This window comes from Athalia rosae, chromosome 2 (assembly GCF_917208135.1).
Source record: "Athalia rosae chromosome 2, iyAthRosa1.1, whole genome shotgun sequence".
NCBI classification, from domain to species: Eukaryota; Metazoa; Arthropoda; class Insecta; order Hymenoptera; family Athaliidae; genus Athalia; species Athalia rosae.
In genome coordinates, this window is record NC_064027.1 from 5,242,832 (window position 1) to 5,268,868 (window position 26,037).

Consider the following 26,037-nt stretch of genomic DNA (forward strand, 5'->3'; position numbering starts at 1 on the left):
CTCATGACTACGATTCGCCATCATATGACCGTTTCTCGTTATGATGTGTACAGTCATGTAAAATAGAATATCTCCAAGCGCATCGTATTCTAACGCATAAATCCATCGGACTAACATCGACTTGCATAATGCGTTTGCGGGGTCGTTCACACGACATCAATAACATTTGCGTATGTATATTTACACGCATATCTAACGATTAATCAACTCAATTAGCGGACGATTAATTATCGTTCGCGATCGCCAATTAGCTCATTTGCAATTAATCCGTTATCCGCTCGGCAGCAATGTGGCGTCTTCGTTCGATCCCCGATATCCTGCCACTTTCCAACTCGGCATCAAAGGGGGATGCGACGTCCCTTTTTTTGTCTTTCAGTCGGTGCCGTGCGTCGCTAAGATTCCCCGAAGATCGGTAACCGGGCGAACGAAATGATTTTGCCTGAAAAACGAGAAAAGAAATGAACTAGAGAAGAGAATTTCTGCTTGAAGAGATTCTCGCACTTTGACGCTGAACGATTTTTGTCTAGCCTGAAATTGTGTACATTAAGCGCAAGAATGTCTACTGCGGGATCCACAATTATAATTTATGGCATACTTAGAATTGTGGCTAATATCTAGTGCATAGCAATTGAACGCGATCGAGTTGCTTTACGATTTGAGTTGCTGATAGAGCAGAGTCGTGATCGTGGGTTAAAGCAATTGGTGTGCCTACTTTTGTACCATGGGCTTCTCTCGTAATAGTATTCGAATTGGAAAATTATTTTGCAGCCTTCGATGATGATGTCGTAGCCAGATTCTTGGCTTTTAATTTCTCACCACCGATAGTAATTCAAAGTAACGACCAGCGGAGCTTTGGTATGTGGGACATTTGTTTTTCTCGTTCGCAACAGATCAGGCATAAAATTACGGAGACCTCTGCAATTTTTTTTTTTTTCCCGCAGTCGGTTCCTCGGGAAAGAATTCAAAGGGGCTGGAATTCCATACGGCCGAAGGCGAACAATCCCACCCTATATAATCTCGGTTCCATGTGTTATCTGAATCAGTAGCAATAGACGCGGTATTGTCATTAAAACCACGTGTTGAAAACGTCGCATAGAACCACCCAGAACTCGTCGCTCAGACGACAAAGATCGAGATCCAGCTAGATCTTCGAGTGGAGGGGGATGCGGCAGCATCCGCGGGGTCGTCGGTACTCTCAACTTTCCCGAAGACGTTCAGAGTAAATTCAGTTGATGGTATATGCCGCAGAAATAAGCGTCGATCAGGCCATGCTCGGGTAGGTTCTAAGCAGTCCGAAGAACGTTAAATATCAATCCGGCGCGAATTGACGTTGCCGCCAAGGTTGTTGCACAGGACCAATTTTTATAACCGTTCACGAGGACCTTCTGACGTACCGAAGGACGATGATTTGAGGATACGTGGATTATTTAGGAGCATGCGAGTCGACCACCTGACAGAACTATGGACGTCGCTTCTCTGCGCCCGGGTAGCCATCCTCATCCTCGTCATCAGCACCATCTCGAAGATGGTGGTTGCCGACATTACTCTCCAGGACATGCGTGAGTCGATCTTATTCTCTTTTATAGTCCATTAAAAAGAGGAGGATTGTATCGGCATCGAATATTTTTGATCGAACTCCTATTAGTATAATTCTATTTTTAAAGATGAACGAAAATTTACGCGATCGAATTATCGTCCAATGACGCGTTATTTCGAAGATATTATTCCACGTTTCGAACAAACAATTTATAGAACAATAACGAATGATAGGAATATTTTTCAACGAGAAAATTTTTAGAGATGAATTCATCTTTCGTCCGCAAAAAAAACTGGAAATAATTGCAGACATAATGTTGGGTCCAATATCGCTCGATTTACATCTATATTCGTCGCGTCCTCCGTCGATTATTTTTGAGCGCGATGGCAAAAGCAGGAAGCACTTCGGGTATTGCATATGCGGAAGACTTGTGATAATGAATGTTATCTCGTATATCCCAAATAACATTGTAGGTCTTCGGTGCAACGCATCTCTGATTATACAGTTCCAACTCAAAGCCCTTTGAACCTTATTAACGCTGTACTCCACTAACCGAAATACGTTCTCCGTTTCGCAAGTATAAGTCGTGACACAGATATGTTGTAATTTTGTCTTCATTTCATCTCCCTATCATTTGACACACTTTTCTTCCGGCCATTCATCGTACACTTTGTGCCTACGCTTAGCTCGTATGCAATAAAAACGTGGATTCATTAAGCCCGTAATAAAAAATGAAGAAAACTCGATCATCGAAGCGTTCCAATGAATTTTTCAGGCTTAGGAACCGTGGATTTGATGGATGGGACCGGGATGCTGCAGGAACCTGCGGGAGTTAGCGTGTGCGCGGGTCGTTGCGATTCAAACATAACAGCGTACGAGCTTGAAAAATCGGCACTTTTAACCGTAAACACCGCAATTCTATTCCCGGATGTTTTCCCCGAAGATTTTTCGGTTCTCATCGTCGCCAAGCCCAAACAAGGTGAACAGCCGTGACCGACCTGGCTCCGTTCATTCGAATGAATTCTTTTATTTCGGCTCTTAATTAATGCCCAATATACCTCGGCAGGGATTCCCTCTTCCGCTATATTCACGATTTACAGCGACTCTGGCGAAGAGCAGCTAGTCGTATCTTTAGGTACCGACGTAACGGTCCTCTACGGAAGTCCCGAAGCTGAGAGTAACCGCCCGATTTCTTTTGACTTGGACGTTGCCGATGGGCAATGGCACCGGATCGGTATCAGCATCAAAGGCGATGCCATCACGCTGATTTCCGACTGTAATCTTCTAGCGACAAAAGAGTTGCGCAGAAATTCTTCAACTCTGATCAGCACGTCCGGAATAATAATAATTGGCCAACAGTTGATGGACGACAAAGTCTACGAGGTGAGTAAAGAATTTTTCAGCGAAAAAGATGATCCGGAAAGATTCGTGACGCGATTGACCGTATGAATTTCGCAGGGCGGAATCGAGCTCTTGAAGATCGCAACGAACCCGGATGCAGCCTATGAAATTTGTACGGTTTTCGCACCGAATTGCGAATCCCAATATCAGAGTCAACACGGCGCGGTTATTTCACGAAGCATCTTGAACCCCGGGTCTATCGCTGTACAAGGAGCCGCCATCAGCCACACCGCTGGTTCCTCCAGCAGTTCTTCTAGCTACGAATCTAGGTTTTACGGAAGTTCTTCCTTCGGAGGTTTCTCGTCAGGATCCAGTCAGCAGTCGAGTTACTCGACCGGTACCAGTGGCACTGGTGAGGAATATTCCCAAAGTCAACTAGAGCGCCAAAGAGCTGACCTCGCTGCGGCACGTGAAAGAGGAAACTCGGTACGAGCTGAACACGCCGCAGTGACCGGGGGTCGGAGTAATTACAGCAGCGTCGACCAGAGAATCACCGAGGACTATTACGACGGAATAGCGGAGGGGGAATATTCCGAAATCACCGACGGAGATCAACGCGTTCCAGAATCCGAAGGGGAAGTGGCCTACTCGCCGTTACAACCCGGTAGGGTTTCGGGGCAACCTCCGGAATTTACCACCCTACCTCCGTCGAACGACATCTCCGTGAGTCCCCGCAAAATTCACTTTTTCAACGGAGTGTAACGTTCGAGCAAATTATTTTACACCTAATTATCGTTTAACGCATTTTCTCGTACCTATAAGCAGAGCGAAGAAACGACCGAAACTGGTAAGACGACTACGGAAGTAAACGAGGCAAACTACGATGGTAGTTACGGGCAAAATATCAAGCCTTACGAAACCCCACAGTATTCACCTAGCGAAAAGGTGGATCTTTATGGCTATTACACTATTCCCGGGCCTCCCGGTCCTCGTGGTTATCCAGGACCGGTGGGAGCACCAGGGACGCCAGGGAAAAAGGGTGAACCAGGGAGAGACGGTCTTGCGGGAATGCAAGGTGTGCCAGGGCCACCGGGACACGTTTTCATGATACCGATGAACCAGCAGGGCAACGAGAAGGGTCCTGATTCGCAGGCAGAGTCCTTCCGGCAGATGCTGTCGCAACATATGATGTCCATGCGTGGTACCGAAGGCCCCATGGGACTGACTGGTATCCCAGGGCCGGAGGGACCGCCTGGTCCTCAAGGGCAGAAGGGCGAGCCTGGGGATATCGGGGAGCCAGGAGCCAGAGGTGAAAGAGGCATGCCTGGGTCCTCGGGAAGAGAAGGTCGACGCGGTCGCCCTGGAAGAGATGGAGACAGAGGTCTGACAGGTCCACCTGGAGGAAGGGGGGAACAAGGCTTGCAAGGTTTACCTGGACTTCCGGGTGACAAAGGAGAGCGCGGCTTTCCTGGTGCTACGGGGGATCAAGGACTTCCGGGACACGAGGGAATGCAGGGGGAAGACGGTTCTCCAGGGCTGCCGGGTATGCCAGGTGAATTGGTAAGAATCGGCTTATTACGATGACATTGAGGTAATTTAATCGGCACTTGGTCGAATGTTCATAGGTTTTACTTCCGCCTTGTGAATAGGAAGATGAAAGTTTCCGTTTATAGCTTCTCAGAATCAGAGAAATATGATATTTTTCCATTCCGTACTTAGGGACCCAGAGGATTCATCGGCCCAAGGGGTTTTCCTGGGCTACCTGGAAATCCAGGGATCCCTGGAAGCGAAGGACCCCCAGGACCTAAGGGCAATGCCGGCCCCACAGGCGAGCCTGGACCACCAGGGCAATCTGGACCCATAGGACCAGTGGGAGCGCCAGGACCACAGGGCTTACTAGGTCCGACTGGAATGGTTGTAAGTATAGAGGAAGTAATTCTGCTTTGTTGTTGTTGAATTTGATCTTCAAAATGGTCAATCCATTCTTATGATTCGGAGATCAATTGATGTTCTTCACTTTCAAAACCCTAGAATAGAATTATAGTATTGATTATCGGTAAAATTTTAAGGGTCCACATGGAAAACACGGGATTCCAGGACTCCCAGGAGCTGATGGACCTTCTGGTCACCCTGGAAATCCTGGAAGTCCAGGATCGAAAGGAGAGCAAGGACCTCAAGGGCCTCAAGGTCCGATAGGATTTCCAGGTATTCGAGGGGTAAAGGGAGATGAGGGTAAAAGAGGAGCAACCGGAGATCGCGGAGACAAAGGCGAAAGGGGTCTAGAAGGCGAGAAGGGAGATTTGGGCATGAAAGGTGAACCGGGACAATCCGGACCGCAGGGTATCCCTGGACTCGAAGGGTTGGAAGGATCCAAAGGATTCGAAGGGCCGAGAGGTGAGACGGGACCGACGGGTCCACCTGGTGAGAAAGGAAAAATTGGAATACCAGGGTTCGCTGGGTATCCCGGTAATCCAGGAGAAAAGGGAGACAAGGGGCAAGCAGGTAGAGATGGTCCAACTGGCGATAAGGGAGAAAGGGTAAGTAGCCAAATTAAACATTTATCACAAATTCTAGACAAATATATCGCGATTTCTGGGCCCAGTTCGTTCTTGGGATTGAGATAACATTACTTGTATTTTCACAGGGCAACACTGGAATCTCAGGCGAACGAGGCGAAACGGGTCCTAGAGTGAGTTTGAATCTTTTTTATAAATCATGAATTTGTGCTAAAATATCTTTATCCCGTGGACATTACTCATGTAAAATCTCAATAAAATTATTGGCGAAACTTTTAAAACGTGTGAATTTTGCGATCAGGGATTCCGCGGAGCTCGTGGACGACGAGGGCCAGAAGGACTACCTGGCCCAAAAGGAGACACCGGGCAACCCGGACCATCGGGATCTCAAGGCGAGCCTGGTCCCCCAGGAATAGAGGGACCTCGTGGGTTTATCGGACCTCAAGGACAGCAGGGACTTAATGGAAAGGACGGTATCCCCGGATCTCCCGGAGAGCGTGGATCTGTTGGAGAATCTGGTCCACCTGGGCAACCTGGCGCACCAGGTGTCGTTGGACCACCGGGTCCATTTGGAGAAGCGGGTCCAGCAGGAGAACCTGGAATACCTGGAAGTCCGGGTCTACCTGGAGAGTCCGGATTGCCTGGAGAACATGGCAAAGAAGGTCCCCCTGGTCCGGCTGGTCCTTCGGGAAAGGAAGGCCCTCCGGGTCCGAGTGGGTTGCCTGGTTTTCCCGGAGAGAGAGGAATGAATGGCTTGCCTGTAAATAGTTGTTTTTTCTTTTTCTCCGAATGATTCAACGTTTTTGTTTTACTCATTAAATTGCAACGACCTGTTTTCAACTCATCTGGTCCGCAAGTCCCTCAATGTATATTCAATGTGGATGAAATTATACTTGATTATCAGGGTATGCCAGGGCTGAAAGGTGAAATGGGTCCGCTCGGACCACCTGGTGCAACTGGTGACAAAGGTGCTCAAGGTGAGGCTGGTAAAGACGGACCACCCGGTGTGGAAGGAAGGCAAGGTCCAAGAGGTCCACCTGGTCCAGTTGGTTTGAAGGGTGAAACGGTAGGCAATTCGCGTATACTAAATTTTTTCGATCACAACTTACAACACTTTCACATCTTCAGTGCGAATTTTAACTCTAAAACTATGAGCAAGTAAATAATGCATATCATTGACATCATCTGATGCCTTTATTTGTTTATAGGGAGAACGTGGCCTAGCTGGACCGACAGGTCGAGATGGTATGCCTGGATTACGTGGTCTACCTGGTCCACCTGGCCCGGTTGGAGTCCCAGGCGAAGACGGAGACAAAGGAGATATCGGTCCCCCTGGTGAAAAAGGATTCAAAGGGTCAATAGGAGAAAGCGTAAGTGTGACTTAATCACGTTCTAGAATACCTACTTACCCAGACCAATGTCAGAAATCTTCACTGGTTTGAAATTTCTATCAATTATGTTACCTTGATGAAATATTTGGCGGTAATTTTCTCTCATTGACAAACCAAAAATAATCCTTCAATATAACTTTTTTTCATGATTTAGGGACCAGCAGGTCCACCTGGAAACCAAGGACTGAGAGGAGAACCCGGGCCCACAGGTGCCGCAGGCGAAAAGGGCCCACCAGGTGAAATCGGACGGCGAGGAAGTAAAGGAGAAGAAGGGCCAGTGGGCGTCCCAGGCCCAGCGGGTCCTTTGGGGCCTCAAGGAATGCCAGGCCCCCCAGGGATAAAGGGAGACATGGGAGACCACGGACCGACTGGTCTAGTCGGACCAGCAGGAAGTCCAGGTGAGCAAGGCCAAAGAGGTCCAAAAGGAATCGAAGGAATTCAAGGCCTTCCCGGGCCAGAGGGCCGCCAAGGTGATAAAGGTGATTCTGGAAATCCTGGATCCCCCGGAATTCCTGGAATTGTTGGAAAACAGGTAGATTATATCTGTAGAGTTGTAATTGATTTCAATAAGTTTCGCTTATTCTGTACCCTTATTACTTACAGGGAGAACGCGGTGCAGTCGGTCCTAAAGGTGAAGAGGGTAAAGCCGGTCCAGCTGGTAGTCCTGGCATTCGTGGGATTAATGGACCTGAGGGTCCCAAAGGCCATGCAGGCCCGCAAGGTTTTCCAGGTCCACCGGGTGAGCCCGGTCTATTGGGTCCAAAAGGTGAGCCTGGTAGAGACGGTGACGAAGGTAGACCTGGGGATGCTGGTGCAGCCGGTGAAATGGGATCACCAGGAAAAGAGGGAGAGCCAGGTCCTCCCGGCAAACCGGTAAGATATCCATGTTCACTATCTAGAAGCCAGTATTCAATACGATTTAATCCAACATTTTAAGGGCCCGGAAGGGCCAGCAGGAATGCAAGGTAATACAGGACTCCCAGGTGAGAAAGGAGACTTGGGACCTCCCGGAGCTCCAGGATTACAAGGGCGTATTGGACCCCAAGGTGAACCAGGGCCGCAAGGACTACCCGGCGTGAGAGGGTTGCCAGGCGCAGCTGGGGAAAATGGTCCACCTGGTGCATCGGGGGCAGCTGGTCTTCCAGGTAAAATCGGAGCATCAGGCCCTAGGGGACCAAAAGGTGATCGTGGGCGCCGTGGACCCAAGGGTCATCGCGGTGAACTTGGGCAGATAGGAATCAAAGGTGATCAAGGTGAAAAGGGGGAAAGAGGCCCAAGAGGACCAATAGGGCCAGAAGGAGCGAAAGGTAACCAAGGCCCACAAGGTATGTTGGGACCAAAGGGTAACGACGGTCCTCAGGGCTTACCTGGATTAGAAGGGCCGATAGGATTGAAAGGTACAACGGGCGGTGATGGTATGAAAGGAGATGTGGGTCCACCGGGACCACCGGGACCACCAGGCCCACCGGCAGAACAACTGATGATTCCACCTGAGCTGTTTCTAAGTAGAGACGAATTCACCACCCAGAGAAGAAGAAGAGACGTTGACGAAGTGTTAGTCTCCATTTGATCATTATTAAATTCTTGTAGTCTGTCGAAATGGTAATCTCAGATCTGGTTTCAACTTGAAACAGAAATCTAAAATAATCATTTCATTTTGCCTTCAGAGAAAATGAAGATCAAACGACGGAGACTATAAAAAATCAGGGTGAGGAAGAAGTCGGACCCAAATTTATTGATATTTATAGTTCTATATACACGATGAGACAGGAATTGGACCGAATACGTAAGCCCTTGGGAACCAGAGAGAACCCGATCAGAACGTGCAAGGATCTATTTTATGGACATCCTCATTTCACAGATGGTATTGCTAACAATACATTATACAAATGTTGAAGTAGCTGCGTAGCATTAAACGTGCCTTTAGTTATAATTTACTGGTTCAATTGAATATGAATATTGAGAGATGTTAATCCCTGACAGGTTGGTACTGGATTGATCCAAATCTTGGAATGCCAGATGATGCGGTATACGTATTCTGTAACATATCAGCCTCGGGTGAAACTTGTGTGTTCCCTGATACTCACAGTAGTCTAATGCCCAATATTCCATGGAGGAAAGAAGGTGACAAGAGTGACTGGTACTCAAACCTTCGCGGTGGTTTCAGGGTGAGACATAAAGTTAGATACCTCTTTGTTAAAAATACAATGGCATGTTAAAAGTGACAAATTCTTCTTTTTGGTCAATGCTATTGAACTAAAATTTAGCATAATCTCTACGTAACAACCTTATTGCGATAATTCAAATGCATCATTTCTTTCAGATAACTTACGAAAGCATTGGGGTTGTACAAATGAATTTCCTACGAATATTAAGCGAAGAGGCGCATCAAAATTTCACGTATACTTGCATCAACAGCGCAGCATGGTATAGCGTTACAGGGTACAATCATGATTTGGCATTGAAATTGCTTGGTGAAAATGAGGACCAATTTTCGTATACTGGAATCAGACCCAACGTCATTGCGGATGGTTGTAAAACTCGGAAAAGTAAGAGTGAAACTGTATTTGTAGTGACGACTAAGAAATTGCAACAACTTCCTCTTGTTGACTTCTATCCTGTCGATTACGGGTTACCGCACCAAGCCTTCGGATTTGCGGTGGGTCCAGTGTGTTTCAAATAATGAAAATCACATGGAACAAATTTATGAATCTCTAATCAGTTGCGCATGAATATAGGTGAGCGTATTTGTTACAGAACTTAACGTATAGCATGTATGCTTATAATAATAATCAGAGTTATATCGGGCAGATTTATGCATTCTGTAAGGGAGCTTGTCTACAACATTCCACGTTTTAGGCAATCATATCTAGTTCAAATAATTACTAAACAAAATGACTACCAGAAAGAGCCACTCATGGGTAACATATAGCATGATATTTATTAGAGCTCTGAGAGCTGATTATGGGCTAGGTGAAACAATAAATAGCAACAGACGTGTGTTTTAACGTTACTTCAAAATCCATTACTTGAGTAATTTCTGTTCACTAAAACCTACGTTCTCTGAATTGAATCAAAGTCATAGACCTCATATATAGAATCAAATCATCGATAACTTAATTGCAATCATTGAAATAGAATAATAAAACTAAACCTCAAAAAAAAAATAAATAAAAGCTGTGGTTAATATATAAGTTGAAGCTGATTAAATCGGTACTGCTTTTAATTGTGGACCATTAATTTGGCACACGGACATGAAATGTTATGAGTGTATACCTATGTAAACGCGATGAAAATTTGTAGTATGAACTGCTCTTCTGATACTTGACAGATACAAGACCTGAAATTGGGCAAATCAAGTTTAGAATCATTCTGTATCAGATACAAATTATTAGGATGTTACAAATACTCAATGTATTTAAAAGCTTATACATGTACTTAAATTATCTCAAAGTATGTGTATCTATTCTGCTCTGTAAGAGTAAATAATTGATGTTTATAATAATTTGTACATACGTTCTCCCCGCATTGTTACTTAAGTTATAAGAGGTGCAAATTAGTCTGTAAGTAACACATAAATATTGAATAGGTAAATTATACATAGTAAAAATGTTTGTCATGATTCTGTATTAGTATTTCCACACTGCCATTTACACTCCATGTATTACCCCATGTATTTAGAAATATTGTACAGGCCATACATAAATAAATGATAATAACATATTCAGCAACTGGAGTGAATTCAGCACGATTATTAGGAATACAAAATGGAAATGAGGATAATATATCAAAGGTTGATTCAGCGACTTTTACCAATTCAGTAGTTATGTTTTTACAAGAAGGGAAAAGGTATAAATCACGATATGTCCTTACTAGCGTGTTTAGCAATATTATTACCTCTTCATTTTGACTTCCACAGAAATTGCTAATCACGTAAGTACGTACATGAAAGACTATTGGATAAGCAAGAATTTAATTATTCATTCACCTATAAATCTGCACACATATCCCACCTAACAACGATGCGAAAAATATGACCATTATTATTTTTTTATTTTCGCAATTATAGCACACCAACTTAGCTAAGATATTAACTTCGTTACCGCTTGAGGTACAATGAAAACCGAAGACCGCAAACGAAACATAGGACACCCAGAAATGTCAGATGATGAACATCATGAAAGTTTTTCGACGTGTGGGATAATATAGTAAGTTGGGTCGTTTTCAATTATTGCAATACATAATGTAGGCCTCACCTGTCTTGAATTTTACTGCGTGACAGTAACGCAACATCGATGACACACATTGGTCTAATTATGAGCTAGCAGTTACCTGTGATCTAAGATCACATCTGTAGAATGTTTATTTTCCTTGAGACAAACCTCTACTGCTGCAAATACGGCCAAAAGCCTCCTATCCATAGCTTTCAAATGTGCTTCTGTTATCAGAGGGGATACACCAGCCAATCTTGCTTCATAATCTAAGAGCTGCGCTAAAGATTTGCTCAAGGTTCCACCACTTAACAATTTGAGTCTGTCCCATGTCGTCTTGTGAATGCTGTAATGAAGATAAGTGTGAGTGCGTCTGTACAGTAGTTTTATTTTAATTCTAACTGGTTTTTTTTTTTTTTTTTTAATAAGGCACTCACATGCAGCATTGGTAAAGGGGTGCTAATATGTCAAAATGGTCCACATCTGGATCTCCTAAACTCTTCCCATTGTCGATAAGCAAAACTGCTGGATTGTGAAAATTCGCTTGAAGTAGTTCATAGTGATGACGGTCTCCATTATCCATGAGAAAGTCGAATATTGCTGTATCTACCAAATCCAGCAGTCTGCTGGATCTGTATGTTGAGTAGAACTTCGTTTCCTTTACCTTAATATAAAGAATTTAATAAAATTATTGGTCAATGGATGTATATTTAACATTGGCGCTTGCAATACTTGAATGGATTACTTACTTTATCACAATAGTTGTCATCGGTTTCCCACAAGGCAACTTTGTTTCGTTTGTAAGTTCGCTGCCAAGGATGACGATGTTTGAAAAGATGCAAGTTTTTTGGCAGCCAAAGAATCAGTACACCTTCTAATACATCTCCAATACCACAAATTGGATCAGCAGGCGAACAATAGTGACAAACTCCATATAAGCATGTGTCATTTCCTTCCTGGTACAAAGTCTTCAATAGTTCTGGCGTTGCGTATTTTTTTATCTCTTCTCCAAGTTTTACTAGAAGACATAAATTCAAAAGACATTAGTTCCCTGCTTACTTGGCTAAGGAGAAAAACTTGAAAGTTATTTACCACCACATGATCAGGTCAAAAATAAAGTTACTTTACGTTTTCGTATAATCGAAATAGGCACCCGCCTAAGAGACAGTAGAGAAGATAGATGGAAAGCAACAATCTCTGCGTTATGCCTATCTTTTCCATGGTATACCGGGCCTTTTATTACTGTATCTCTAGAATACCACATTGGCTTAAACAGTGCCTGGATCTCGTTGTTCAGAGTCAACATCAATTTTAGTTGTGTTCCCAATATTGCGTTGTCAGCTTTTGTGATTTTGGCTTTTCTTAGAACATCTAAAATAGTCCCAAGCTCTGGGGCTACTCGTGGAATCAACTGATCAGCATCTGGCCACTGAGGAAGTAATAATCATTTAGGTTGAAATTCTCTGATTTTCAGCACTTCAATGAAAAGCTTCGATAACATGTTCAGCAGACCATAACTGACTTCAGCAATAACTAAGGGATGAGAAATAATGATGATTATCAAACTGATCTAGGTGCACCATCTTCGTAGTCGCCATTATACAATTCTACATGGTCCAACTTGGTAGAAATCATTATGGTGCGATTTTTAAATCATTAACATAATACATATTATTTACTAAGATTATTTACTAATTGTAATCTTAGATTAAAAGTACTAACATTACTATAAGAAATACTCCAAATATCCTCCTGTCCATGTGGTATAATTTGTAGCTCTGCTAACAATCGATCAAGAAGTAAGACGTGGCTGGAATTCTGTTTCAAATAGTTTGTTGGTAATATTTTCATCTCTGCTCTTATCCTCTCTTCTGCTCGATGTGATGAGGTGGCAGTGTTTGAGACTTGATTAACCTTTATCTTAGTGTCTGCGATACCTCGTCTGTCAATCACTCTGAGTTCAGAGTTTTCTAATTTTTTGGTGTTATACTTTTGCGGTGAGTCCTCAATGATCATCCTCACAAAGTATATGTTTACTGTCAAAACAAGCAGCAAGAACCCACCAAGTGTAGTCAGAGCACACCGTTGACCAATCATCTGAAAATAAGACTTGTCCCATTGTACTAGTATATCAAATATAATAGACTTTCTTTCAATATTCTGTTTCCACAAAAATCGCTTTTGAGCTTATGCATCTGTCCATTACTCTACCTATTTGGGTACATAACCATAAAGACTTCCATCAGAGTCATGTCAGAGAAAAATTCCTGATGTTACAGGGAATAATCTAGTGCGATTACCTTAAAACAATTGGTCAAGAATCTACCGTCATCTGAAGATACGTGTCATGTCATTTCCCACGAATGTTGCTCAATAACATGGTTTCAGTGCACGACCACATGTCTGAAGACCACGACGGCATCGTCCAGCCGCCATTTTTATCACGAAAATTTTGAAGTCCAAGATAAAGGGTTGGGCATCGTATGAATGAACTCATCCGAATTGAGGGGGGTATTCGGTAGTATTTAAATTTTATTTCATAAAAAACAAGTTGAATTACATCCTGGATATATGCATTATAACTAGCATTAGGCTAACACCGCTCCTCGCGGTAATGTGAATAGAGTAGCAATTGAATGGCTCGGTTCTAACTCTCATTTTTCACTGCATTCATACAAACAAATTTATATTATTAAATTCAATAAACGTGGCTAACGTTATTCTCTGCGTTGTCTTTACTTCTCTCGGGCAAGCTCACTCGCATAATCGTAAGGAGAACCCCGCCTGAAATGCAAAGACAAGTCGTTACAGCTAGTATGATCAAAGTGAATGCCTTTTCATAAGACATCAGGATTGAGTTGAAAAAGACACATCAAAAGGTAGCGCTATATCATGTTCAATGTTGGGCCATAATAACTAGAATACGAATTGAAATATTTATTACCTACCTATCCCTGTGCCTATGACGATCACGACTCCGTTCTCTGTGCGATCGATCTCTGCTCCGACTTCTGTGGTCCTTTTGTCTTCTGAAAGATCGTTCTCTGCTTGTAGATCGCCTGCTGTGCCTCTCGCGGTCTCTTTCTTTTTCACGTTCTCTGGGCCGTTCCCGTTCACGCTCCCCTCTGTCTCTTTCTTTATCCCTGTACCTATCTTTGCGATCTTCTCTACGCTCTTCATCAGATCTGAAACAGCAATTCCATCGAGGAAGTAACCGCAGATAAATGAGCTTGTAAAATGAACGAGTGTCAAATTTTGCAATCTTATAAATATTCATCACTGCAATGACAGATTGTTGATGACAGCTCAAACCATTTTCTCACTGTTTAAACCGTTTGCGTTTATGACATTGAGACACAGAAAATAATTATTTCTTATTATGTCAAATCACTTTCATTTCTAAATAACTTCCACAGTCAATATGTTTTACACTAAAAATAATTTTCCACTGTATATAACAACGTCTTTGTCAAGTTAGAAAATCAAAACGTCAGTGGATTTTAATACTGATTTTGTAGAAATCACCGATCAATCTATATGTTTCAAGCTACTTGAATACTACACATAACAACAATGGCACTCAATTCAACAATATATCGTGAATAATTATAATAATTAATAACGTGATTGTAGTCATACCACGTAGACGCACCTGGCTCGCCAATGGCTCGCTCTCTCGGCTTCTCCCCACTGTGCTTCACTGTCTGGTATGTGCCTGGGCTGCTGGGGTCGCACTGTTGTGCACCCACTTCTGTTGTTATCTCTTTTAGTAGTGTTATTACTATTATACTTTCCATGATTATTTAATGTTATCGGTGGCTTGGCGTTGCGCGCATTCATAGTCTGCTGTGGAAATCTCTCTCCAAGTTTTTGCTCCAAGTCTTTTTGTATTGGAACAGGTATCCGGGGAAAGAGTGTAGAAAACCATTCAAGCTTTGTCAGGAACTGTTTCAATATATCGCCCATTTTCATTACCTGACCACCCCCTGCCTTGACATCCAATTCCTCTGCATCTTCCAAGTATTCGTCATACCAGCTGAATAAATCAGCTGGTGGCTGGGTGTATCTAGTGGGGCAAAAAACAAAATGATTTCAGCCACTTCTACATTATAGGAGGATGATTCTAACTTTTTGTGTTCGGTCCACTAGACTCACAAGGCTTGAATAATTTGGACTAAAAATTATACCTAATGTACATGAAGCCGAGGGCGCGAATGTATGGAGAGTCAGGATGATTTATGAGGCCATTTAGTTGTTTCCTCGTCAAACGTAGGGTGAATAGTTTGTACAAGAGGCAGTAAGCTGTTGAAACTATTCCTCCTGCTCCGACACCTCGTACCTGCATAAATTAGTAAATTGCGCGCCTTCAAAATAATTTAATTACCAAGCTTCGCTAATAACATGTTCAACTTGACGGTTCTCATTTTTAGAGTTTTAATTTGGGATACAGTTTACAAGTTCGTATTTTACAGCTATGATCGAGAAAGTTTAGACACTGGAAATTGGTACATAAAATTGTAAATTAAACTTGTGCTAGATAATTTACCAGTGGCATGACTTTGAATAATTGAAACTAAAAATAATTAAACAAAATGAAACATCATCACAATAAGCCCTAAAAACATACTCACGCCTCCACACATTCCAGTTTGGCCCGCTGTCTTCCGACTGCCTTTTTCCCATGGTTCCAAGTGCAAAACTTTGTAATAAATTTCATCAATAACCTCGTGGTATGTTTTAAGTTCATATAAGTTGACCTTGAAGTAGTGCGAAGATTGTATGTTTGTTAATATTAAAGGATTCAAGTTCATTGACCTCTCGTTTCCCCATAATGGTAATACATTAGATTTTTTCTCCTTTGGATTTCCCTTTCGATCTTCTTCGCATCCACTTGAATTGTTCCATGGAGATCCTAGAATAATTAAAAAGTAGTATAATTTAAGATTACCGAATGCTCGAGAAACTTTGTTTATTTAAAACATTTGTCTATGCTCGATACAAATACATCGTCATCATAAAATTTGCAATGACTCTGATGCTTAAAAATGTATAGGGATGTTCGAGAGATTGAGCAGATAGATATGAAGCTAAAATATGCTTTTGTTACAAGAAATATGAAGGATTTTGATTTGCTGGTAATTTTTCGAGACAATTTATTACGATGTACTGAATAACAGCATGATTTATAAAGCCATAGATTCACATGTTTATTAGAATGTTGTTTGTCCCACGTCCACTTGGCGGTTTGTACGTCGAAATTAGGTTAGAAGGAAATGAAAAACAAAATCTGTACAGGAGGTTGATATTCATACAAAACTGTCAGAAATTAAATTGAGGAATGGTTTTTCTTATTAAAGTTTGTGATGCTGTTGATAAAATGAAGAGATTTTTGTGAAATAGGGCGAGAAAATTACCATCAGTCCCCTCTGTGTCTTGAGTTTGCATGCTATGGTGGGTCCAGGCGGGTCCACAAAAATTTTCACAAAGGAGGGCAAAGTGAAGCGATGCCGGAGCGTCAAGTCAAGTTATCTCAAATGGCCGCAACAAATAATACCGTCAACTCACGACGACCATAGTTTTCAAACACAAATTTTATAATTTCAATCACGTTTTTCGGGAAACCGTGAACCTGGCGTAAACGAACGGGTCGGCCGTAGAAAAAACAAGACAGAAGTCGCCACCCTCCGTACCGTCATTCACTATCGGTGCTTCCAGTCATCAGTAGATGCCGTAGGTTTACTGTTGTCACTCTAGTTGTCACTGTCAACGAATTCTACCGGTAGTTTTAGATAAAATGTTGAGGTTCGGATAATAAGCTTCATCAACTTTGTTTATCAACGATCATTATTTCAATTATGCCAAAATGGTGAGCCTCGCAGAAAATTTTATTCATGTTTAATTTTGTACCCAACATTTTTTTAGATTCTATTCAGTTTAGCGTATATCTAATGTGGTGTTATCGTTTTTCAGAGTGTGACGTTACATACCGACGTAGGTGACATCAAAATTGAAGTATTTTGCGAACTTTGTCCAAAAACATGCGAGGTAATTATCGGTCAAATTTCATTTACTAACCTCTTACATGTTCCGTTATTCCAAGACTTATTCGTAAGATAAAACGTTTTTACCACAAATAATTTTGCTATATACCAAATTAGAAGTCACTCTGCCTCATTAATAATCATCTGATGTTTCCTCTTTCTTACAATTAGAATTTTTTGGCCCTGTGTGCAAGCGACTATTACAATGGTTGTTTATTCCATCGGAATATCAAAGGTTTCATTATTCAAACCGGTGATCCAACACATACTGGAAAGGGTGGTACTTCCATTTGGAATCGTAAATTTGAGGATGAATTCAAAGAAGAATTAAAACACAATGCTAGAGGTCTTGTATCAATGGCAAATAATGGCCCCAACTCAAATGGAAGTCAGTTTTTTATATCGTACGCACCACAGCCACATCTGGACTTGAAATACACTTTATTTGGCAAGTGAGTATAAATTATCTAAGAATTAATTAAATTGTCACAAAAATGCGATGAGCATACATCGTGTATACCCATATCAGAAATTACATGAAATTTATTTCACATAACTTTCAGAGTAATCGATGGGCTTGATACCCTTGAGGAGTTGGAAAAGCTACCAACAAATCCAAAGAACTTTAAACCACTTACAGAGACAAGAATTAATACAGTAACAATTCATGCAAACCCTCTTGCAGGATGATTAGATGAAATTAAGTGAATAACGCATTTCCAATCGGAATCATTGTAATAAAAGGTACCTGATATTTTGTGACATCGAATTAGGTTTGATGTTACTACAGTAATTCTAAAAAATAATTGCAATAGTAATAAATCAAATAATATCACATTCTCTCATTTACTGTTTCTTACCTCCACTCTTTCAAAACATAAGCATATTTAGCTGAGCTTTCTCAGGAAGAGAGTTTCGATAGTAATGCCATTTCTGAAAACGGCTTGTTGACTTGACTTATAATGTAAAAAATATCTAATACTACATACTTATAAATATTTTTATAAAATTTTGGTATAAAAATGAAACTTAGTCAATTATCTATGATAATTCTCATGTCATGGTTTTTTAAAAACACACTATTGGACAAGCATAAAAATTACTTAACTTTAATCATACACCCCATGTAGCCTCTTATTTTCTGGGTCGAAGGGACTATGCAAGTATAGCTTGGCTGGGTATTTTTTACCCATGATTTCAATTTCATAACTTCCAGATTCCAAATAATGTTTTGTAACGTTCTCACCTTCTGGGTGTGTCACATACCTGGTAAAAAAATAAATATACATATTTCTCAGTTATTTGTCTCACTTTTATTTACATTCAGGCTAATCTTACCTTGAAATTTATTTATATTCAAGAATTGATTATAAGCACTCACCCTTGCCCAATACTGTGTTCAAGCGCATAACCATATTCTCCTCTTCTTAAATATCCAACGACTTCACCATCCCTGTATATTGTTTCCAACCCCCACACTGGTACCTGACTGTAAATCATAATGTTTAGATTTATTTTCGTCGGTATAAAAAATCAAAGACAATATTCGGTTGCTCTAATTGCAAGTTAGATCTGTTGCTATGATATTCCGCTCTTACAATTCTAATGTATTATAATTTCAGCACACAATGCTTAATTATGTGCAAATTTTTCTAAGCCATAAAATAAAGTAGTGATAATTACTCTGCTATGTGGAAATAGGCCATTTTTCTTTTTGTGCCATGTTTCCTGATGTTATCAATTTTATTTTTGCCAAGATATTCTCCCGTTTTCCGACACACAAAGCCAAGACCTGCTTCGATTGGATTATCATCTATCCTCAGGTCTGAGTGCCACAAATGATAGCCTAGATGTATAAAGAGATTGTATTACTAGTTGCGTTTACTAAATGTGTTTTACATCTGGGATAATAAGATAATTTATCAAAAATAATCACACCTTTTTCACTACTGAGACTGTAGAGTGCTCTATATCCAGCCAATTTCATATCATAGGCTTTGCCAGCTTGCCTGATCGCGTGGTAAACTTGTTCACATGACTGTGATGGAATCTGTATTTCAAAACCCAGTTCTCCGACAAAACTAAGTCTTATCACACGCACTAAAGTCCCTTGAATTGTTAGCAATTTTGATGTCGAGAATGGAAAAGCCGAGTTCGATATATCTTCATCCACAACGCTCTCCAGTATATTACGACTGAAATTGAAATATCATTTAATGTATTTAATTTTTGGATTGTTGATTACAACGAGCATCCCAATACAGCAAATAAACTGATTTAGTTGTATTAAACTAGAGAAATTCATAAACATAAATTCACCTGAAACGTCCTTGCACAGAAAGGACGCCGATTTGTTTTGTAGCATCGTGTAGGGTAACGTGAAATCCTTTTTTTTTCACCACTTGATTCATGTGCACCCATGTCTGATATCCCGACATACCACCAGCCACTATAACGAAGTTACATATTTGACTTTATCTCTCAACTTTCTAACAAATCGATGGCATCTAATTATTCTTAATTTATAAGTTCTCCAGAATATTAATCACACAACAAATGGTTCTCGGACGAACGATGAAATAATTTCAAACATACCGATAAGAAATCCTTTTCCCTTGAAAATCGGATCCACTACTGTTCCAGTGCCACCTTCAATACTTGTAACAGTACAGTCTGCTTCAACGCCAGCCTGTTGGTTGAGCATACACGTGTACACAGTCTTATTGTTTTCACGGTGCATATTGGAGGTAAATAAATAATCTGCCGCCTCTTGTGCTTGTCGTCCGCACAAAAAGAATTTTCCAAAGTATGAAAGATTGAACAATGCAGCCTTATTTCTGCATGCTAGTACCTCATTTTTTATCTGCAAGATTCAAGTTAATGCTATAGTGTATTCTTCCAAGTTAGATGGCCAAGGAGTGGATTCACAAGATCGAAGAATTATAATATTTTCTCTTGGCGTTTCTGCTAATAAAATTTAAATGTTCTATCATTAAGGGGACGTAAGAAACGCACCACTTCGTTGTGTTCCGGAAAATCAAAGGTGTAATCTTTTTGAAGTATCTCACTGTACTTAGTGTCTTCATTTTTTGGTGAGCCATAACTTCCATAGTAATCATATGGAGGAATTTTGACCGTTCCCTCAGGGAGAAACCATCCTGGTCTCTCCCATCCTTGGCGTTCTTCCATAACTGCACCTTCTGCCAAAAGTATCTACAGTGTGAATAATTGTAATTGATTAATTTGACAATTTATTCTATGGATCATTTTTTAGACCGTATTTGAACGATTTTGCTCACATCGTGGAACGGATCTTTGGTCACGTTTCTACCACTGAGAGATTCGTCATGAGGAAAAACAATACTGTAGTTCTTCGCATAAGCCTCGTGAGATCTTTCGTTTGCCCATATGGAATCACTGGTTTGTTCCGGAGTAAACCTGAAGCCAAGAGTGATGTAATAAAATCACAAATACTACACCTGCATTTTTGTATATAGTCATCATATCGCACACCTTCTAATATCATAGCTGTACATGTGCTTATCTGGTCGCTCATTAATTATCCACTTTGCAATTTGCTCCCCGCAACCCCCACCGAGCATCATCCCGGCACTATTGTAACCGCAGCTATGAAAAAATCCCATACATCTCGGATCTTCGCCTGAAATGCACGACTGAAATTTAGCGATACATTTGCCAAAAAAGATCATCATATCGGAAACCGACAGGAAACATACCCATGATCGGTTTGTGATCTGGGGTAAAACTCTCAGGTCCGCATACTGTTGTTTTTATGCCTGCTGTCGAAAATTGTGGAACCATTTCAATAGCTGCCTCAATATGTGTGCTAAATACATTCCAGTCTAATTCATAAAGTCCAAAGTTAAAATCTTTTGGAACCTAGAAGGATGTATGAAGTTGTTATAGAAAGATAAATTCGCACACACTTTTTGGATGTATGAATTGCACAGGCCCTAATATGACTCACGGATTGTAAAATAATTGGGTTTGGTTCGTATCCCCCCATACACAATGATGATCCTTGAATTCTGAAGTACATGCTTTTATCGTGGTCTCTTATATTCGGTAGGCCTTTTGCACCTTCAACAGGTTCACTGACAACGTAGGCATGCTTCATTGGAATCAGAGGTATCTGAATTCCTACCATTTTGGATATACTTCGCGACCAAACTCCGGCAGCATTTAAGACACAATTAGTTTTTATCGTTCCATGTGGTGTTTCTACGCCTGCAACTTGCAACGACCCTAACTGTGTCTTTTTGGTCAAAATTTTGGTAACTGGACAGTCTTCGAAAACCTAAAATGGCGAGAAAAGATTATTTTACCAGGCACATATACGTGTTTAATAATTAGGTATCATCAGTTGCCATTGCTGGTCATAAATTGATTTGAAAAAAATTTCAACCTTGGCCCCATGATTTTTCGCATACTTCGTTAGCGCATTGCACAGCATAGCAGGATCAACCACACCATCCCCTGGGGTGTACAATGCCCCGTGAAATGCATCCTCGTTGATGAGTGGAAATATTTTTTTTGTTTCTCGAGGTGACACTAGATGAGATTCTATGTTGAAGGCTTTACCTATCGTGGCCAACCTTTTGTACTCGTCCATTCGTATCTACCGATTACATCAAGTTTTCGTCATCAATTCGAACTTACATTCAAATAGTTTCGACAGACTACATTTTCGAACATTTCATTCTTGGCGAATAATGCAGTTGATTATCATTTAAAAAATCTACGATTACCAACATCAGAATGAGCAATGTACAGCCCCCCGTTATTAATCCACCCAGGATCTATTCCGGTCTCTTTTTCCAAACGCAAAAGTAATTCCCTGGTAGTGTGTAGCAGTTGCATTTCAACGTCATTTGCTCTCAATCTCCAAATTAATCCTGCGGTGTGCCATGTTGTTCCCGCTGTCAACTTGGCTTGGTCCAAAAGAACTGCATTAACTCCATATTTTGCCAGATGATAAAGAGCATTACACCCTGCACTTCCACCGCCTGGAAAATAATTCAGTCTTGAGCTCTTTCGACTATGGCTAATTTTTTTGCACAATGTGAATTAAACATACCTATCACTACTACGTCAGCGGATTCAGGAACATTTATCGTTTGGCTGGAAGTTGTACCTTCTTCTACAGGCTTTGTTAACAACCTTCTTTTGTCAATATTCGTTTTCGAGTTACCTAGCTAAAAAATATAAGTGATCAAACTGTAATTGCAGTTATGATTAAGCTGATCCATTATAGATGATGTGCGAAACGAATGATGCGGTAACGCACATAGTGATTGAGGCATAAATGCTTGACAAAATGACGGGTTGTTCTTAGATAAGAACTTCCAAAGATCTATAATTCATGCAGAACTCGATATCGGTTACTAACATACAAGGGCACTGACTATTTGCAAAATTAGGTAGTAAGTATAATCTATTTACCTTTCGTGCAGCTAGGCGAAACATATTCTCTGTTCGTGTAATTAACGTTCTAAAGCTAGCGCGTGACTGACCAAAAGCTTTCGAACAAACTGCTTTGAGACGAGCCATAAAGAGCGCTTCTTTTCGCAAATCTTATCACAAACCAGACTCCATGAATATCTGTATTTCTACACCGAATACGTCACACTAAAAAATAAAAGCACTTGTTATGACAAAATTATCCCGTTTTTAGAAAAAGTGATTATTGCTGATAACATGACCTCTTTAAAAACCGATCACTGCAATGCATCAATTCATACTACTTTTCAGATGTTTACCTTATTCATCAAGTTTAATTGCAGGCTCAACATATTGTCAAATAATATTCCCCTTTGGGAAGTCGAAATATGAGCTAGTATAGATTTTTCAATCAGTTTAACACCGTATTGATAGAGAAAAGATTGAACAACGTAGAACAAAGACATTTGTGCATCATCATTTTTTTGTACTGGCCTCGACTACGATCTAATTATATTCATGATCTGCTTAACGATTTCTACGTTCGTAAATTTATGCATAAGCGTGTTAAAGACGCAAATAAATTTGAATAATGAGGAAAACACTAGCGTGCTTAGCTGTTATTATTTTGAATCTCGTATCTCTTTCTTATCGCAGACCTCTGTGTTTGTCACGGTGAAAAACGAATGATAAAAATATTCCTACATAATCATCAATCAACTGACTATAGAAAGCGAAAGTGGATTATACGAAAGTTCGGGCGAAACGAAATTTACAGTTTTTTGATCTAGATCATGTTCGGTGAAAGAGGAATATTTTTCGCCATTCGTAGGATCTTTCGATTGACGAGATAACATTTTCAATAATTTGAGAGCCGCGCGCACATTTATATTTTACAAACGCGCGGATGTTAAAACGGGGCGCACATTGAACCTAGTTCCCAGCAATTAATTCTTCTAATTGGACCGTAATTCGTCTGCACAATAGGTATCGATGATAATTCTCTTATATTTTTATAACTGAAGATTATGTATACTTCTTCGCGGTACGATAACCAGCAGCCCGATGAAATAAGAAATTCAAATCTGCTCACATATGAAAACGATCGAGAAGTGGGAGTCGCAATCGGTATTACATCACAGGTATAACAAGCTCCCTATTTTAATGAATCAATTCAATGACTTGAAACCGATTTTGTGTAGCCGCACAAATGAAGATAACTTACAAGCTGGAGAGCATGTAGAACCTTCATCTGGTACTGAATATCGTGCGGGCTGCAGTCACAGCCATAGTGTTGGGTGGAATGCAAGTGTATGTATCTAATGGTATGTGAGGAGAGTCACGTATGTAATCTCTCCCCGTTAAATATTCTCTCAATAGATATGGAAGTAAATCTACGACAATTGCCTCCAATTATACTATATAACGGCTATTTATTTCTCTAACAATCGCTCAACGTTCGATTCAATAATATCAGTATTTCAATGTTTCATCAGAACGACTTATAGTCGACATATTCTACAATCGTACACCTACTCAAAGATTGAATTTTATGTGAGAGTACAATGATCAATTACAGCAACGACATATACATACGCATATTTCTTACCATTCTTTTCAAATATTTTACACTGTATGTTTGGTCCATCAAACATGTGTGAGAATTATGGAGAATCGGGAAATCTATTGCACCGGATCGTAGCACAGACACTGTGTGTTGGGTTACCATAAAAACTTAGCAGGCGACCTTGAGAAGAGAGAAGTGATTTTATGTATATGCATTTAGGTATATGTATGTAGAACGTATGCTACGAGACTCGAAAAATTCGTAGATTACACTATTGGTACGTGCTAATATCGCCTTTTACCGGTATCGTGGCGGGGTCATTGATCCGAGATGTCATCAATAATTCACGAAAACAACCAGCAATGTTAGTCAAGCCAAAATGCATCGTATCTTGACCTTGTCTTACATTTTTCGTAATAAACTTTGCCCGAACTTTATATTGAATCATCTACATGGAATGATATTGTTATCCTTCTCGTGGATGTTATTCATTTTACACGTACTGCAGTGCACTTATGAATAGTTCCATAGATATTGCCTAGACGCTGAACTCGGTATTATAGGTATACTATAAATCTTTTGAGAAGAGAAACCTGCAAAACTTTAAATCTAAAAACGAAAGACGTATTGCATTGCCTTTGACTTTTGCTATTTTGGAGTCGAAGAACATATTTTTTTTTTGGGTGTGTACTCACGTAATTTTAGTTCAAGAATACGAATCTGCTAATTGAATTCATTTATCTATCAGAATGATCGAGTTATCATCAATTTTTCGCTTTTTGGATCAGAAAAATTGAGATATCTCGATGGGAAAGATTCGTAACTCAATTTGACAGACGAATTCGTGTTCCTAAGGTCAAACTACGTTAGAAAAGTGTCCTGCAATCAGTTTTAATAATACTTCATTTTTGGCCCAAAAATCGAAAAAATCCAAAGGGGTACCCCTTGAATTTTTGTCGATTTTGGGTCAAAAAATAATATTCTCTTTTATACGCTATTCCAATGTGATTTGGCCTCAGGAATCCGAATCTGGAAGTTAAATTGACCTATTTATGAAATTAATCGAGTTATTGCGAATTTTTCACTTTTTGGAGCAGAAAAATTGAGATATCTCGATGGGAAAAATTCGTAGCTCAATTCAGTCAACGGATTCGTGTTCCTGGGGTCAAAATACATTAAAAAAGTGTCCTGCAATCGATTTTGAAAATACTTCATTTTTGGCCCAAAAATCGAAAAAATCCAAAGGGGTACCCCTTGGATTTTTTTCAATTTTGGGGCCAAAAATCGACATTTTTTTTAATTGAGTTTTATATGCTGTTCTTATGTAATTTGACCTCAGGAATCCGAACCCGGAAGCCAAATTGGCCGATCTATAAAATTGAACGAGTTATCACCAATTTTTGACTTTTCGAAGCAGAAAAATTGAGATATCTGGATGACAAAAATTCGTAGCTCAATTTGACCGACGAATTCGTATTCCTAGGGTCAAAATAGACATGGATCGACCTTATACTGCGAAAAAAAATCTTTGAAAATCCTGAAGGGTATACCTTCGAAGCCGATTCTCAATTTCATGAGCGCTTTTTTAAAACTCACAGAGGAAAAAATATTAAGCCGATAAAAATTCCGCTTGCCACGTATTTATTCATAACGAAAAAATCAAGTTTCTAGTGTTGCCAAAGAAAATGTTGTCATTCATATTACGTCGATAGCAAAGATCAAAGTCTCTTACGTTAGTTGGAGAGTGTAATGATGCAAATGCTTTTCACTTGGCAAACAACCTTTTTTCGTCTTAAATTTGAGTTACGTAATGTCAATTATCGAGATAGGCGTCACCAGTAATGTAACTTTTGTGCCAATCACGGTTTCTTGATTTATCAGAGTTCCAAAGATTCAAAATAATAATGTTATTGAACTAGTATCATGCCACGTAGTAAAGATATTTTTGTGTAGTGTAGATATTAGTTTTTTAT

The 26,037-nt window shown here is 40.4% G+C and overlaps 5 protein-coding genes across 12 annotated transcripts; 2 read left to right on the top strand and 3 right to left on the bottom strand.

Annotated features, from left to right (window-relative positions):
• The first annotated feature begins 26 nt into the window (after nt 1-26).
• LOC105684543 (collagen alpha-1(XI) chain-like) lies at nt 27-10,516 on the top strand. 3 transcript variants are annotated; one of them, XM_020851501.2, is made up of 17 exons: nt 749-1,559; nt 2,313-2,516; nt 2,604-2,920; nt 2,996-3,601; nt 3,704-4,438; nt 4,598-4,795; nt 4,948-5,415; nt 5,523-5,567; nt 5,696-6,154; nt 6,299-6,460; nt 6,603-6,764; nt 6,940-7,317; nt 7,389-7,658; nt 7,723-8,339; nt 8,453-8,649; nt 8,769-8,953; nt 9,109-10,516. In XM_020851501.2, the coding sequence occupies exons 1-17, from the start codon at nt 1,436-1,438 to the stop codon at nt 9,466-9,468; spliced, it is 5,487 nt and encodes a 1,828-aa protein (XP_020707160.2). In that variant the 5' UTR covers nt 749-1,435; the 3' UTR covers nt 9,469-10,516. The 3 variants fall into 3 exon arrangements, with proteins under 3 accessions (XP_048507242.1, XP_048507243.1, XP_020707160.2); XM_048651285.1 differs by lacking the exons at nt 8,453-8,649; nt 8,769-8,953; nt 9,109-10,516 and having other exon boundaries at nt 27-1,559; nt 7,733-8,008; XM_048651286.1 differs by lacking the exons at nt 8,453-8,649; nt 8,769-8,953; nt 9,109-10,516 and having other exon boundaries at nt 27-1,559; nt 7,742-8,008.
• Nucleotides 10,517-10,739: 223 nt separating this feature from the next.
• Nucleotides 10,740-13,457, bottom strand: LOC105684624 (glycosaminoglycan xylosylkinase). Its single transcript, XM_012398108.3, has 6 exons — nt 13,297-13,457; nt 12,719-13,093; nt 12,125-12,425; nt 11,746-12,014; nt 11,434-11,660; nt 10,740-11,342 (listed from the first exon to the last, which is right to left on the bottom strand). The coding sequence occupies exons 2-6, from the start codon at nt 13,091-13,093 to the stop codon at nt 11,114-11,116; spliced, it is 1,401 nt and encodes a 466-aa protein (XP_012253531.1). The 5' UTR covers nt 13,297-13,457; the 3' UTR covers nt 10,740-11,113.
• A 53-nt stretch (nt 13,458-13,510) lies between these two features.
• Nucleotides 13,511-16,650, bottom strand: LOC105684625 (pre-mRNA-splicing factor 38B). 3 transcript variants are annotated; one of them, XM_012398110.3, is made up of 6 exons: nt 16,411-16,650; nt 15,628-15,908; nt 15,184-15,335; nt 14,649-15,062; nt 13,941-14,181; nt 13,511-13,780 (listed from the first exon to the last, which is right to left on the bottom strand). In XM_012398110.3, exons 1-5 carry the CDS (start codon nt 16,439-16,441, stop codon nt 13,941-13,943), a joined length of 1,119 nt encoding a protein of 372 aa, XP_012253533.2. In that variant the 5' UTR covers nt 16,442-16,650; the 3' UTR covers nt 13,511-13,780. The 3 variants fall into 3 exon arrangements, with proteins under 3 accessions (XP_012253533.2, XP_012253532.2, XP_012253534.2); XM_012398109.3 differs by having other exon boundaries at nt 13,945-14,181; nt 16,411-16,648; XM_012398111.3 differs by lacking the exon at nt 13,511-13,780 and having other exon boundaries at nt 13,946-14,181; nt 14,636-15,062.
• Nucleotides 16,651-16,724: 74 nt separating this feature from the next.
• LOC105684626 (peptidyl-prolyl cis-trans isomerase-like 3) lies at nt 16,725-17,874 on the top strand. 2 transcript variants are annotated; one of them, XM_048651289.1, is made up of 4 exons: nt 16,725-16,862; nt 16,967-17,104; nt 17,209-17,489; nt 17,601-17,874. In XM_048651289.1, exons 1-4 carry the CDS (start codon nt 16,860-16,862, stop codon nt 17,725-17,727), a joined length of 549 nt encoding a protein of 182 aa, XP_048507246.1. In that variant the 5' UTR covers nt 16,725-16,859; the 3' UTR covers nt 17,728-17,874. The 2 variants fall into 2 exon arrangements, with proteins under 2 accessions (XP_048507246.1, XP_012253536.1); XM_012398113.3 differs by having other exon boundaries at nt 16,967-17,041.
• LOC105684623 (sarcosine dehydrogenase, mitochondrial) lies at nt 17,416-24,339 on the bottom strand. Of its 3 annotated transcripts, none has more exons than XM_020851601.2 (16): nt 24,107-24,339; nt 22,501-22,686; nt 22,136-22,253; nt 21,811-22,064; nt 21,464-21,676; nt 21,026-21,355; nt 20,775-20,937; nt 20,551-20,698; nt 20,337-20,475; nt 20,053-20,250; nt 19,633-19,900; nt 19,357-19,486; nt 18,976-19,232; nt 18,721-18,883; nt 18,419-18,526; nt 17,416-18,303 (listed from the first exon to the last, which is right to left on the bottom strand). In XM_020851601.2, exons 2-16 carry the CDS (start codon nt 22,606-22,608, stop codon nt 18,147-18,149), a joined length of 2,754 nt encoding a protein of 917 aa, XP_020707260.2. In that variant the 5' UTR covers nt 22,609-22,686; nt 24,107-24,339; the 3' UTR covers nt 17,416-18,146. The 3 variants fall into 3 exon arrangements, with proteins under 3 accessions (XP_020707260.2, XP_012253528.2, XP_012253530.2); XM_012398105.3 differs by lacking the exon at nt 24,107-24,339 and adding an exon at nt 23,723-23,863; XM_012398107.3 differs by lacking the exon at nt 24,107-24,339 and adding an exon at nt 22,818-23,258.
• Between the last annotated feature and the right edge of the window lie 1,698 nt (nt 24,340-26,037).

Bases quoted from the DNA above. Each gene is read 5' to 3' on its own strand.
- LOC105684626 (XM_048651289.1), top strand. The intron at 17,105-17,208 runs GTAAGATAAAAC...TCTTACAATTAG, and splicing joins CGTTATTCCAAGACTTATTC to AATTTTTTGGCCCTGTGTGC. The intron at 17,490-17,600 runs GTGAGTATAAAT...CATAACTTTCAG, and splicing joins AAATACACTTTATTTGGCAA to AGTAATCGATGGGCTTGATA.
- LOC105684543 (XM_020851501.2), top strand. From the start codon at position 1,436: ATGCGAGTCGACCACCTGACAGAACTATGGACGTCGCTTCTCTGCGCC. The intron at 1,560-2,312 runs GTGAGTCGATCT...TGAATTTTTCAG, and splicing joins CATTACTCTCCAGGACATGC to GCTTAGGAACCGTGGATTTG. The intron at 5,416-5,522 runs GTAAGTAGCCAA...GTATTTTCACAG, and splicing joins CTGGCGATAAGGGAGAAAGG to GGCAACACTGGAATCTCAGG.
- LOC105684624 (XM_012398108.3), bottom strand. From the start codon at position 13,093: ATGATTGGTCAACGGTGTGCTCTGACTACACTTGGTGGGTTCTTGCTG. The intron at 11,661-11,745 runs GTAAGTAATCCA...CTTTATATTAAG, and splicing joins ATGACAACTATTGTGATAAA to GTAAAGGAAACGAAGTTCTA. The intron at 11,343-11,433 runs GTGAGTGCCTTA...TCTTCATTACAG, and splicing joins CCCCTTTACCAATGCTGCAT to CATTCACAAGACGACATGGG.
- LOC105684623 (XM_020851601.2), bottom strand. From the start codon at position 22,608: ATGGCTCGTCTCAAAGCAGTTTGTTCGAAAGCTTTTGGTCAGTCACGC. The intron at 20,251-20,336 runs GTGAGCAAAATC...TTCACACTGTAG, and splicing joins CCAAAGATCCGTTCCACGAT to ATACTTTTGGCAGAAGGTGC. The intron at 19,487-19,632 runs GTATGTTTGAAA...ACTTCGTTATAG, and splicing joins GGGAAAAGGATTTCTTATCG to TGGCTGGTGGTATGTCGGGA.
- LOC105684625 (XM_012398109.3), bottom strand. From the start codon at position 16,441: ATGCAAACTCAAGACACAGAGGGGACTGATG. The intron at 14,182-14,648 runs GTGCGTCTACGT...TTGCTGTTTCAG, and splicing joins GCGAGCCATTGGCGAGCCAG to ATCTGATGAAGAGCGTAGAG. The intron at 13,781-13,944 runs GTAGGTAATAAA...TTTGCATTTCAG, and splicing joins CGTCATAGGCACAGGGATAG to GCGGGGTTCTCCTTACGATT.